The sequence below is a fragment of the Carassius carassius genome, chromosome 18 (genome assembly GCF_963082965.1).
Source record: "Carassius carassius chromosome 18, fCarCar2.1, whole genome shotgun sequence".
NCBI classification, from domain to species: domain Eukaryota; kingdom Metazoa; phylum Chordata; class Actinopteri; order Cypriniformes; family Cyprinidae; genus Carassius; species Carassius carassius.
This window is the reverse complement of record NC_081772.1, coordinates 27,963,992-27,978,932: the sequence shown is the minus strand read 5'-3', so window position 1 is coordinate 27,978,932 and position 14,941 is coordinate 27,963,992. Positions and strand designations below refer to the sequence as shown.

The 14,941-nt window shown below is 40.1% G+C and overlaps 1 protein-coding gene across 1 annotated transcript; it reads left to right on the top strand.

Annotated features, from left to right (window-relative positions):
- The first annotated feature begins 4,862 nt into the window (after window positions 1–4,862).
- LOC132091989 (uncharacterized) lies at window positions 4,863–8,011 on the top strand. Its single transcript, XM_059498037.1, has 3 exons — window positions 4,863–5,078; window positions 5,256–5,737; window positions 7,997–8,011. The coding sequence occupies exons 1-3, from the start codon at window positions 4,871–4,873 to the stop codon at window positions 8,009–8,011; spliced, it is 705 nt and encodes a 234-aa protein (XP_059354020.1). The 5' UTR covers window positions 4,863–4,870.
- Window positions 8,012–14,941: the final 6,930 nt, after the last annotated feature.

The following is a 14,941-nucleotide window of genomic DNA, read 5'->3' as shown; positions in this document are numbered from 1 at the left end:
GTTGATGTGATTTGGTTTTGGAGTAATAAACAAAGTCCAGTTGGTCCAAAATAGAGCAACAAGAGTTTTCACTAGAACCAGGATTTATGATCATATCAGCCTGGTTTTGTCAACACAGTACTGGCTCTGTATTAAACACTATAAATTTTAAAATCCTACTGATTACTTATAATGCTCTGAATGGTTTAGCACTACATGAGCAAACTCTTATCGTATTATAGTCCTCCATGTCCGCTGCACTCTCAAAACTCTGGCAATTTGATAATACCTAGAATATCAAAATCAACTGCGGGAGGCAGATCCTTTTCCTATTTAGCGCCCAAACTCTGGAATAATCTAACACTGTTCAGGAGGCAGACACACTCTTTCATTTTAAATCTAGATCGAAGAACAATCTTTTAAAGATGGCTTACACATAACATACTTACACATTTCTGTCACTCAAATCCGTTAAATGATTGTTAGGCTGCAGTCAATAGGTAAACCGGAACTGGGAACACTTCCAATAACACACAATGTACTTGTTACATCATAAGAAGAATGGCATCTACTCTAATATTAGTCTGTTTCTTTCTTATTCCCAGATTTACCATAGCAACCAGATCCAGTCCGTATCCAGCTCAGATGATGGATCAGCACCTAGAGACGACCTCTACAGCCCTGAAAGACAGCAGAGACCAGGACAGCTAGAGCGCCAGATACAAAATCAACTGCAGGTGGCAGATCCTTTTCCTGTTTAGCGCCCAAACTCTGGAATAATCTACCTAACACTGCTCAGGAGGCAGACACACTCTGTCAGTTTAAATCTAGATTAAAGACCAAGTCAACGATAGCACTTTAAATGAAGTGTCCCCAACTAAGCGAGTGAGAGGTGGCAGTGGCAAGGATCCAAAACACCATTGGTGACAGAATAGAGAAAAAAACCTTGAGAGAAACAAGGCTCAGTCGGGGGGCCATTCCTTCTCTGACCAGACGAAGGTTGAGGTTGATCCATGCTGCAGCAAAGTTAGATTGTGTCGAGGGCTCATCTGGTTCCGTCCCACTGGGCAAAGTTACGTCCAGTGGACGTCTTTTTTATGTCTTTGCTGACGTTGAAAAGACATCCACTGAGGAGCCAGAATAAAAGTTTTTATGACGTCTTTTTTTGACGTCTTCTGAATGTCTGATTTAGACTTTCACAGAACCTCCTTTCAAGGTTAAAAACTAGTTCAAAAGTGGTCAGTGGACATATTTTCAACATCATTTATGGTTCATTTAGGCACAATTAATACTGTTTCTGGACCAAATCATCACTCAACTGCAAATCAAAGACATTAAATCTCTGAAGATCTCAGCAGAGGAGGATCAAACATCTCCACAAACAGCTTCATCAGCTTCACTCATTAGATTGACTTTATTTCTGTCAGACATATAGATAAGCTCTTATTGAGAATTGACAGAGGTTTAAATGTTGATATTTGATTCATTTGAAGTCACCATTGTGGTGATCAGTGTTTGGTTTAGTTGGGATCTTGGTCCTCATACTTCTTGTGTTAGCTTTTCTCTGGCTGTTGTATCTGTGTGTTATAAAGCACTCATGTTGTGGCTGAGAGTGTTGAGCTCAAGTGCTAGCTTCTTGCTGTTAATGGTGACAAAATTATAGCAAAATAAGATATTGGTGTTTTGTTGCAACTATATTTATTTTCTTGGATCGAAATCTTGTAGAAATTTTTTTTTCATATTTTTTTTTACAAAATGTATCATTTTGGATATGCATCACATCAATGGTGACAATCAAAACAAAAAGGTCTGAAAAATAAGGATAATTTTGTGTTATGAAGCGGTTTTGATTGTCACCATTGTTGTGATGCATAGCCGGAATCTTGATGTCTGTGTTTGAGTATGTGATGCTTTCTCAAAATATTTGAATTGCATACATTTTGTCCATCTTCAAAATAAGCAAGTATTTTGCTCTTGGTTTCTGTACTGTAGATTTAAAAGGCTTGGGGGTGATAAATGAAAAAAAAAAAAAATAAACAAAACTAACTTCATAACCTCAGGTAATATGTGATGAACATTTCATCATCAACAAAGAACTGATACCACCTGAGCTCTCTTAATTTTGTTTCTCTTTACTGCAGTGTTTTAAACTGGCTTTACCATCAAGAAAAGAGGATCATTTCACATATAGGCCATCTGTACTTTTCACCATCAAAAGGCAGCAGGTGCATAAACACACTTCTTTTTTATTGTTTACTCCATGTAGTTCTGAGAGCATGAGGTGCATATTTTGCTTTTTTCAGATACTGTACATCAAGGTAAGTGCACAAAGGTCTCTCTCACACCCTCTCTTTCTCTCTCTCTCTCTATCACAAACACACACACACACTATAATTTGCTATTATACTCCATATAACTCCATACAAGCCAGAAACAAAGCCTTTTTTTTGCACAGGCCTATCTAAAGGGTTAAAGGTCCCACCTAGTGTTCAACTGTAAAAAATAAGAAATGTTACCTCTTCCCAACAGGGAAAACCACCAACAATCAAGAATTTCACACACACACACACACACAAACACTATAATTTGCTGTTATACTCCATATAACTCCATATACAAGCCAGAAACCAAGCCTTTTTTTGCACAGGCCTATTTAAAGGGTTAATGGTCCCAACTGTAAAAATATTTTTTTTTACCTCTTCCCAAAAGTGAAAACCACAAACAATCAAGAATGCATGATTATATGGTGTCATGGCTTTGCAATCAAAAAATGTCCTTATAATGGAAGTCAATGGGGCCAAAACAGAAAGCCAATCTTGTTACTAATCTTTGACATGCCCAAGACTGTGATAAAAGGTAAAAAAAAATCCACAATCACTTTTTATATTGAAAATATGTAATTTTGTGTGTTTTTTTTTCCCAAATCAGTGACATCATTTATGAACTTGGTAATTAAAAAGTTAAAATCTTGGAATTTTTTAAAAAATTTGGTAGTTTTGATCAGGACTGAGGTTGATTAATAGATTTATGCAAAAAAATTGAAAAAAAATATTTATCTGATACATTTTTACAGCAGTTTAATTTAGTGGATGTTTTCATCCACGAACATCCCGAAAGGGTAGTGAATTTGCCCACAGTGTACCGTTGAGTTTTTGAAAAATTTCTAAGCATTTTCCCAAAATATGGGTCAAAATAAGATTTGTCACCAAAGATCATTTCATTAGCTCAAACACAGAGAAAGTTGTGGCCAAAATAAGACTCAACTTTACCCCCTACTGGACGAAAATGTCCCCAACAACGCACAAGGGTTAAGTGTTTGACCCATTGCTTCTTCAAGCCACACCATCTTTCTAGGTTTCCTACTCAGATAGCCCACTCACCTGTTGGCCCTATCTTAAAATCTAGCAGTAGGCTTAGGCCTCCTTATTCTCACTAACACATTGTGTTACTATTGTTTTTATGTCATTTCAAGTGTTGTGTTTCACTTTGAGCTTTTTCTATCCTCTGTTCTGTTGTGATTTGTTTCTTTCATTTCACATAGAGACAGTAACCTGTGAGAGCCACCAAAGAAGCTAAATAGTAGAGCGACAACCAGCAGCCGGTGTCATCACGCGACCCGCTAGGCTACTGCCTGTCAAATCTTCATTTCAGGTCCTTCGTTGACCCAAGTTAATTGGCTACTGAACTGTCTGAGTGTTTGCATCAGTTAGCCACAAAATTCTCATAAACGGCACAGCCGTTTATGAACGAATTGCATTGGTCTTTTTGTGTGTGTGCTGTGCTTCTCTCACCGACAGTGAGTCAGGATGTTCCAGTCATCCAGTCCAGCAGTCCACGTGGGCCACCTATTGACATGGTTGAAAGCAGTGATGACCCCCTTCCTGTCCAAGGATACTAGTAACCTGCAGCGCCCAGAGCAACTAGACACCGAGCTAGATGAACTGATGGCACACGATCCAACCCAAAGCAACTACTACAAAGAACTTGCCAGGATCCTCGGAAGCCTAGTTCACATTCTCGTCGCCCAGGCACGGCTCAGCGAACGGAGCAACATCGACCTTGGACAACAAGCAGCAACGCTTAAGCTTCAAGCGGAGGAGGCCTGGATGGACCAGGCCAGAACCCAGAGTCGCCTTGATCAGCTCCTCCTGGAGACCCAAAACCAGCGCGAGAAAGAGGACGACACAGATCCAGAGCTACAGAAAGAAGTAGAAAGACTTCACAATGCCCTGCAAAATCTTCGCCTCGACACAGGCGCTGGAGAGAGAAGCCAGAAGAGAACTCAACAAAAAACTCCAGCAAGGTGACGCTCTCCTAAAAAGAGCAGAGACTGAACTGAAAGAAAGAGACTCTAAAACTTGGGCCTGCAAAACACACTTGCAAGCGGCCCGAGCTAAAATCAACGAGCTTACTCTGCAGAGAGACGAGCTCCAAGATGAACTTGACACTGTTCACACAGAACTGAAACATTCTCACAGATTACAGAGTGGCTGGATTGGAGAAACGCACACCACAGAGTTTCTCCCGGCCCGCCACTCCAACCCTTTCAGCCAAGAACCCAGAGCTGAAAAAGGGGGTGTAAGCCCACGGCTCAAGAAATCACCAGCCAGCTTACAAGAACACCAGTCAACAACGGATCGTCAACCAGAGACTGTCAAAGCGGACTACCAGCAACTGCTAAAAACCTTGATTCTTAATTTCTCTGATCCAGACTCAGATCATGGGCTCCTTAACACTACTACACTTTTTCTATAGTCTGCTATGAAAAGCCTACTTCGGAGCATGCAACGAACCAGGTATGGAACAGGACGTCGACTTAAAAACTCTGTTCCTCCGAGACCTACATGCCAGTTGGAGTTTTCATCTCAGAGTCCCAGCGTGTCTGCGTAACATGACTACACAAGAGTTAAGGAACTTAGCCCACAAAGCTTGCACCAAGCAAAAGACTATTTATGAAAAGATGGTGAAAAACCCCACAATCTCTGTCTCTGAGCACTGCTCGGAGTTAACCCTAGAGGGCGCCCCACAACACCACAGTCACAGACTTTTTTACAGAGAGTCAATACCATTCCAAGCCAGCAGAGGGCAACACAATCGTGGTTGTGCTCGTCCAAAGCACCAGAGCGAGTGCTCTGAAAGATTCTGGGACCGGCGACCCAAAAAGAGCCGATCCCCACCTTCCAGGACACAAAGCCCCGACAGCCAGCAATGGAACCACTCTCGACATGACACTGGTAAGCTCAATCCTGAGCCCACGTCAGAAAAACACAGGGCAGCCACGTCTGAGACAGCAGAAATCCTGAGGGTGCTAAAAGAGCTTCTTTACATGAAAACTCACAAGGAAGACAAGGAAGATGACCCAGACATCTTATGTCTAAGCATAAGAACTGAAACCAACACCCTTTCTAACTGCCATTTGTATGAGCCAAGTACCCAGAACACTGCTCGTCATCCACAGACCACAGAGCTAACTGTCACATCACAAGGTGACAGCATCACCCAAGCTCCACAGCTGACAGCTGCACACCCTGAACGAGACAGCACAGGTCCTCACACCAGGTACCACAAACACAAGGTACCAGAAAATGCTGTTTTGACTACCTGCCTTCGCAGCGAGCTACACAAGACCGGTCCTAACCACCCATCGATCGTCACACCTGCCCTGATGCCAACATTCCTGGGCAGCCTTTTCGAAAAGGGGGTGGGCCGAAAAGGAGTAAGCATGGAAGACCTGATCGACAAAGGATCAAACCTTACGGTGGTCTCATCTCACCTTTTCAAAAGACTCCAATTTAATGCTAAGAGACAAGATCAAACTCTTACACCTCAAACTTGTGAACTGAATGTACAGTCGTACAGCCAGAATGACATCCGGTTTGAACAGGTTGCTTCCATTCACCTGACAATCGGTCAGATGAGTCTAGTACATCCTATTTATGTCTCACCAATGAACACTCATGCATTTCTCATTGGCAAAGACCTGCTAGACCACTTTGACCCTTTACTGAACTTCAAACAGCTAAAAGACTTTGCTCAAGTGCGAGAACCTCTTGCCCTCCAGCCACACAGGTTGCCAGAGCCAGACTGTCAGGTCACAAAGGTCACGGGAACTCCCACAGAGCCAGACTGCCAGGTCACAGAAGTCACGGGAACCCCAGCAGCCAGCCATGGGTACACAGCCCAGACGGCAGACCAAGGCTCAAGTTCACTCCTCTGCACCTTAGTCAACGAACAGGGTACAGTGGTACCAGCTTACACCAAAGGGGTCGCTGTTCGGCTCAACATGTAATGTGGTCAAACCTTAAAGAAAGCGCTGGGTTTCTTCCAATCCTCACCTGAATGTGTGGAAATCGGACTCAAACTTGAAGCCACACCCCTCACTGAAGTGTCATTTTGTATAGTCTACATCCTGTGCAACAACTGCACGGCAACTGACATCAACATTCCCAAGGCCTACCGGCTGGGATGGCTAGTGAGCCATGACTTTAATGACTTTGAACTTGTACTACCTTTTATTGAGCCCATTCCACCTGCACTGACACCTGGAGTACAAACAACACATTGTTCACTGCACCCTTCAAATTCGTCGCCATCACATCTGTCATGTCGGTGAGCAAAGACCAGGTGTGCAGAATGGATCTGACAGATGACCAACACCTTGCAGTATACACAGTCTCCCATCAGAACGTCAGTGAGACTGATGAAGCTGCTACACCTCTCAATAACAAACTGACTGATGACACACCGACGGAGGAGCCTTACACAGGTTTCAATCTCAAGTGCAACAAATTCTACAAGATGCTCATGCACTTCAGAGCGATACAGATCGCCAAAGACTCAGACAAGTTCTTTATAAGCTCAAAGAATCCTGTGCCAAAGACTTTTTAGACTGTGGTCTTACCAACCTACACACGGTGCGCATACCTACACACCCTGATGCTCCTCCCACTTCTGTCAAACAGGACAAGATTCCCATCGCCTCACACGAACTAGTGCAGGAGATCATCGAATCTATGCTGGAGAAAGGTGTCATCCATCCATGCAACAGCACCTACTCAGCCCTCATCTGGCCCGCCCTCAAAACTAACTGCGAGGGGCGATCCACCATTGACTACAGGAAACTGAATCAACAGGTGCCGCTGTCACGATGGCACAAGACCCAGCTGGAACAAGAAATGCCCCGAACCAGAGGAGCCACAATCTTCCCTACACTTGATGTGGCCTCTGGATTCTGGACCATTCCGGTGCACCCGGAAAAACAACACAAGCTGGCATTCACATTCGGCAACCGACAGTTCACCTTCAACAATTGTCCATTCGACTATGCCAACTCACCGGCTGAATTCAACATCTGTTTGAACAAAGCCTGTACAGACTCTAACTATGCTTGACTCAGTTTCGTGTGCCATCTTCCGTGCTGTAAACAGAATGGTTTCAAAACTGCAAACAACAAGCCAGTCAAACACCAACACCTTTTCCAGCAATGTGATAACATCACAAAAACACACAATGTGACTGTGTACTGGAAGGTAAAAGGACACTCGAAGCTACCAGGTCTAGACAAGGACTTAAAAGATCAAACTGACACCCTTGCCAAAACTGGCGCACTAAACAACAGGCTGTGGTCACTCCCTACCCACCCACCCACATTCAAGGTTGAAGTGATTACACACAGCATAAGAACTTAACTAGCTAAACTGCCTACCTCACAAACACTTACAATGACTCCGTTGTCTACAAAGACCAACATAGTGGACATGCGGGCTTCTGAAACCTCCATAATGACTTTGCTTAACCACCTCTCAGACCCCTCCATCCACCCTGGCAACCAGTCTACAGTCACTGACAACCAACGCCCCAGACCACTGCATGATACAAAGGACATGCTGCGTGCACAGAACAACATTGTGGGTTGTGCACCGTCTGACATCACAATGCCAGGGCTTGTAATGCCACGGAGCAAAAGGGGGAAAATGCCAATATATTTCCATGACGCATCATGTGCTGCACCACGCAGCACCAGAGCCACTGACAAGACACTGAAACAAGCGTCATGCCAGAAGCAAGATGTGGCAAAACATGGGCCAGGGCGAGCTAAACCCAGTCGCCGCCCACGAAGCAAAGAGACTGCCCTGTCCAACCAAAGACAGCCCTCGCTTGTTTCTTCCTCCCCTTTCTCTCTCTCTCTCTCTCTCTCTCTCCCTGTTATATCTCAATGTATTCTAAACTGGTAACTTTTCTCAATGTATTCTAAATGTATTGAGTATTTCTTTTTGGTGCATTAGATGTTTTCCATAATCAAAAATTGGAGTATCTACAATTTTATCGTGTGTTAATCAAACTTTAAATGTGTGTAATTCTGCATATGAATGTAACGTTGTGTTTCTATCAGTTATATATTTCCTTTTTGGGTGTCTGTGGAATCGTCATGTTGTGACCAAACTATCCACCTAAAGGAAATTAATGAAAAATGTATTAATCTGGAATTACGAACTTGCTAGAATATCACTTCTGAATTCTGATAAGCCATAACTTATTAGAGTGGGTGGTTCCCCAGAGACAAAGGAACGTTTTTCCCGCTTCAGATCGCGGATGTTCATTGGTTGTTCATGCAAACAGAGGCGTGAACCAGTCAAGCCATAAGAACTGACCCAGGAAGTTCCTCCCGGTCTTCTGTTGTTCTTGCTCTTTCTTCGCTCTCTTGTCCCTGTCTGTTTCCTCTCAGCACGGCGGCTGAGAAAACAGCCGTTCTCATGGCTCCTTCGGGAGCTTTCATCTCCGTTGTTTTCATTTCTTTTACTTACTAAGTTCCTCTCTACACGAGGAAGACGAATTCTGGAATCATTACGTTTGTTGGACCTTTCAAATATCGCGCGATTCCGCTGCAGCCCCGGAAGACATGGAAGAAAATGCTTAGCTACAAAGGACCACGCTCACACGCATGCTGGTCTGGCGAGTCATAAAGAGACCACATGCAAGTACCATTCTCTATGGAGATTTAAATGCTGCTTAAAGTTTGTCTATTACCTTTTCAAGGTGATTTGATTCGTTGTTGTCTTTCAAGGGTTACTGTCTGTGAGTTTGCATAACTGAGCGTAATTCTGTGACTGCGCCTAATTCTCTCACCTCTCTCTCTCATCCTCTCTCACTCATTCTCTCTCTCTCTCTCCCCCTCATTTGGATTCCGTTATGTCTTGTACAAAGTTTACTGTCTGTATTGTCGTACGCGTATTTACTCTGTGTGATTTGTAGTTTGATGTATTATTAGTTCAATTATTAAAAACCAATATATATTCATGATTGCCTCTGTCTAAGCGCTCACATCACGAGTCAATGAAATGTCTGATCTTTAGCTACAGGCTCTTTACTTTTTAGTAACCGAAATTTCATAATGATAGGATAATGTTTTCATGGCCAGAGAATATTTTTCCTTGAATTATAAGTAGTGATAACTTTATTAAAAAGTTGATAAGTTAATCTTACGGCCGTTTGCTGGACAAACCACTGTTTGATTTGCGGTAATTTACAGTAAGAGATATCACTAAAATTGATATGAAGATATTGATATATTAATGAGTAAATTACAGTGCCTTGTAATGAGTTATTGATATATACAATTGACCTATTTTTCATCTTCAATAATTTTAATGTAACTGTCATATGAGATATATTAATCATATTGCTGATTAATTATTAAAATTCCCTATATATCATTTGAGTTAATTATAATGTACAACCCAGTGCGGCTACACTTTTTTTCATTAAAACAGTGCATTCTGGGTAATATTCATCATTTTCGAGAAGGTAGCCTGCTGTTATATATAGTCAAAGTCATCTTTATTTATATAGCGCTTTAAACAAAATACATTGTGTCAAAGCAACTGGACAACATTCATTAGGAAAACAGTGTCAATAATGCAAAATGACAGTTAAAGGCAGTTCATCATTGAATTCAGTTATGTCATCTCTGTTCAGTTAAATAGTGTCTGTGCATTTATTTGCAATCAAGTCAACGATATCGCTGTAGATGAAGTGACCCCAACTAAGCAAGCCAGAGGCGACAGCGGCAAGGAACCGTAACTCCATCGGTGACAGAATGGAGAACAAAAACTTTGGGAGAAACCAGGCTCAGTTGGGGGGCCAGTTCTCCTCTGACCAGACGAAACCAGTAGTTCAATTCCAGGCTGCAGCAAAGTCAGATTGTGCAGAATAATCATCTGTTTCCTGTGGTCTTGTCCTGGTGCTCCTCTGAGACAAGGTCTTTACAGGGGATCTGTATCTGGGGCTCTAGTTGTCCTGGTCTCTGCTGTCTTTCAGGGATGTAGAGGTCCTTTCTAGGTGCTGATCCACCATCTGGTCTGGATACGTACTGGATCCGGGTGACTGCAGTGACGCTCTGATCTGTACACAGACTGGATCTGGTGGCCACGCCCAGATAGCAACATTGTGTCGGCCCAGATCCGGCCCACATCTGGCACCCATGGAAAGATGATCTGGCCCACATGTAGCGTGGAATGATGGCACTTGGGCAGACCGCTCCTGTTTGCCAGAACTGAGCCACAAGCAGGCCATAGCAATGCCATATGTCAGCCAAGAGTAAAGAAATTAACCAGAACTGGACCTTATCTGAGCCACAAAATTTGTGTGTATTAAATATGAAGTAATTTCAGCCTTAATAAGCCTGTTAACAAGCAGAATCACTGAAGGAAAGAAGAGAACAGAAGAGCAGAAACACAAGAACTACAACTGACTTCAGCCACAACCTTAGATGAAATCAACTGAAGATAAAAGAAGACATGAAATCTCTCAAGATCTCAGCATAGGAGGATTAAACTACTCCACAAACAGCTTTACCAGCTTCTCTTATTACTAACCAGATTGACTTTATTTATGTTAGATATCTACAAAAGTTTTTTATTGAGAATTAACAGAGGTTTAACTCTAATGTGTTTCACCATAACAGTGATTAGTGTTTCCATTAGTTGGTCTCTTAACTCTTATTATATAGTTTGTCTTTTTTGGCTGCTGTGACAGTGTGTTTGTTAAACACATTTGCAGCTTCAAAGAAAGCTAGAGTGACATGATATCAAGTGTCGGCTGTTATCTGTTGATGGTTTTTTAATCGTCATGAAGTACACTGGTTCATTGATGTTTTTTTTTAATTGAACAATTATGTTGTTCCAGTAATACATTCATATTACAAACCTTGTGTTTCTGCCGCATGAGATCCAGCAGTATTATAACAATCAGTTAAAATCTTTTAACAAACATGTTTAAAAAAAATTAACCTATGCTGACACACACAGATATAAACAATCAACACATGAATCTCAATAATGGTTACAGTCAAAAATATTTAGATAAACTGATCAATTCAGAACTTCACTGAAAAGCTACTGTCACAACACAACCAACAGCAAAATATAAGCAAATATTTAGAATTAAACAAAATAATAGGACAATTCAGCTGGATAATTTATTCATGTTGCAATGCATGCTGGGAGTTTTGTACCATGCTAATACCCAGCATGCATTGCAGCAAGGTACATTTGATTGTCACCATTGTTGAGATTCATGTGCTGATTGTTGATGTGGGTGTGTGGCATCATAGATAGAATTCTTTATAATCGTTAAAAACTTCTAACTGATTCTGATATTGTTTGACCTCATGCTGGAGAAACACATGGTTTGTGATGTGAATATATTAATGAAACAATTGTTAGATTTAAAAAAAAATTAGCAAATCAGCCTGTTTCATGAGGATTATAAAATCATCAACAGATAACCGCCATCACCTGATCTCAATTCTCTTTAGCTTACTTTGATCCCGCAAATGCGTTTAACAAACACACCATCAGAGCAGCTAAAAAAGACTAAAGATAAAATAAGAGTTAAGAGTGCAACTAATGGAAACGCTAATCACTGTTATGGTGACACACATTAGAGTTAAACATTTCTTAATTCTCAATAAAACTTTTGTAGATGTCCAACAGAAATAAAGTCAGTCTGGTTAGTAATAAGTGAAGCTGGTAATGCAGTTTGTGGAGTTGTTTAATCCTCCTCTGGTGATATCTCCAGAGATTTAATGTCTTCTAATCTTCAGTTGATTTCATCTAAGGTTGTGGCTGAAGTCAGTTGTAGTTCTTGTGTTTCTGCTTATCTCTTTCTCTGTTATTTTCTTTACTTCAGTGATTCTGCGTTGTTAAAAGACCTAATTAATGCAGCCTAAAAATCCTTTAACGGATTTGGATATTAAAAGCATATTAGTATGTTATGTGTATGCCAGGTTAAAGAGATGGGTCTTTAATCTAGATTTAAACTGCAAGAGTGTGTCTGCCTCCCGAACAATGTTAGGTAGGTTATTCCAGAGTTTAGGCGCTAAATAGGAAAAGGATCTGCCGCCCGCAGTTGATTTTGATATTCTAGGTATTATCAAATTGCCTGAGTTTTATCGTAAATTAACAACATTCAAAGTCGACACTCAGCGGCTGAGTTTCAAATCACACCCTACTCCCTCATTCACTATTCCCTACACGAGTTTACTAATATAGTCCTACTGACAGAGAGAATGAACACTAAAGTGAACTCAGACACTGATGAACAGCTGCTGTTATCAAGCAGTATCACTGAAGAAAAGAGAAATAAGACAAACACAAGAACTACAACTAGCCACATCCTTAGATGAAATCAACTGAAGATTTAAACAATCAACAAACAGCTTTACCAACTTCACTCATTACTAACCAGACTGACTTCATTTTTATCAGATCAGAGATCAGAGATCAAAAGATCTTATTGAGAATTACAGAGATTTAGATGATAATGTTACTGTTTGGTTTGACGTCACCATTGTGGAGATCAGTGTTTGCTTTATTTGTGCTCCTGACCCTTGAATTTTGTACTTTAAATTTTGTTTCATTGCTATATTTGTATCTGTATGATACATCTGTTACAGCAATATTAATTTTGATAGTCAAGTAATTATGGCTGTTTCTGTCAGGCATGATCTATTTGACTGACTTAAAGTGTTGCAATAAGTAATCAAATATTAAATGTAAAAATATGTGAGTGAATTACACAATTTTTTTTTGATTCTTCAATTTTGTAAGATACAGTAATGTGATACTAGAACATATGGATTTAATGACCATTTGAGTTTTAAATATTTTGGGCAGCAGTGTCCACAACACTCAAAGAGAGACAGCAACAATCAGCATATGAATCTCAACAATGGTGACAATCAAAAGGTTCATGATGCAATGCATGCTGGGTACCAGCACAGGATAAAACTCATCCATGACTCCCAGCATGCATTTCGGCATGAATAAATTATGGCGCTGAATGGTTCACTTATTTTCTTGAATTCTTATGTGCTTATAATTTTGTCTTAAGTTTTAGTAGCATGTTTTGTGATGTTCAGAAATTATCCGTTTATTATTTTGTGGATTGTCACCATTGTTGTGATTCATACGCTGATTATTGATGTTTCTGTCTATGCAAATGTTTTTTTATGAGTGAAATTTTCTTAACAGTCTTTCATAACTTATGGCTCCGCAGTGTTTCTCATTTTGCTGTAGTATCAATATTAAAAAAATAGAAATAATAGTGTTTGTTCTTGTCAATCTATAAACAACAATACCAGATTATTTTCTTCTGTTTACTTTTTTTAAGTTCCAACGATGCATTGCTACAGCATGTAAAAAAAAAATAACTTAGTATTTGAAAAGTCACGTTCAAGAGCCCAACTAAAGTAAACACTGATCTCCATCATGGTAGTGAAAAAAACACCTAAACCTATTTAACTCTCAATAAGATCTTTTGTAGACATCTGACAGAAATAAAGTCAGTCTGGTTAGTAATGTGAATCTGGTGAAGCTGTTTTAGGAGTTGTTTAATCAGATCTTGAGAGATTTGATGAATTATTTCATTTCAGTTGATTTCATCTAAGGCAGTGGCTCAAGTCAGTTGACGTTCTTGTGTTTCTCTTTCCTTTAGTAATTCTGTTTGTTAATAGCAGGTGTTCATCACTAATGCTCAATCATCAATTAATCACAGAATTATCTCATTAACTTCACTGATTCAGTGTTACTCAAACACTCTGTAGTGTGCACATTTTATAAATGCTCATTTAAAACTGAGGATTTTGTTGTGGGGTCTAAAGGGTTAAAGATTTAAGATGAAGAAAAAACAGCATGAAACATAATTTAACAGTAATAAACTGTAATTAATTCACAGGAAACAAACTGTAGAAAAACAGTTATTTACTGGCACCCCTGCTGCCAGTAAATAACTGTTTTTCTACAGTTTGTTGCCGTAAATTAATGGTTGCCAGCAAAAAAAGTGTTTTTCTACAGTTTGTTGACGTTAAGTCAAGGAAAAACAGTAATATACTGTAAAATGTAAATGTCAGATTTACCAAATGAAATTTTTTATTTATTTAACTAAAATATTTGTGAACATCCATAGAAAAAAAGTTATGCAAAGTCATACACTAATAAAGAGAGTAAATACTGAACTCAACTGTATTAATGTGTGTTTGCACAAGAGAGATCTGTTAATGTAGTTTTGTGGTTCACCATTATGCTGGAGAGTAGAGCCTGTGCTTCAGTCAATGATGAGACACAAACACTGATCTTTTGCTGCTTTATATAAAGACAGTAAATGTGGAGCCACTAATGCAGTGGTGATCTCTGTGTTAAGTACTTTAGCACATACATGTGTGCTATAGCTGCAGTGATTTGAGTAAAAGTCATGTATTTAGTTACTTTACTACGACGCATTAAGTGTTTGCATTTTTATATTATGAAATATTCCTTCTCAGTGGACTCAAAATAAATAAGTTAATAGTACTAACATCGTAGGAATGCTAGCTTTTAAACTCAAACTGTTTGAAGCAGTGGGAGTGGAGTTAATTTCCATGGTAGAATTTACGGTAAAATACTGTAAAAAAATAAGAGTGGTA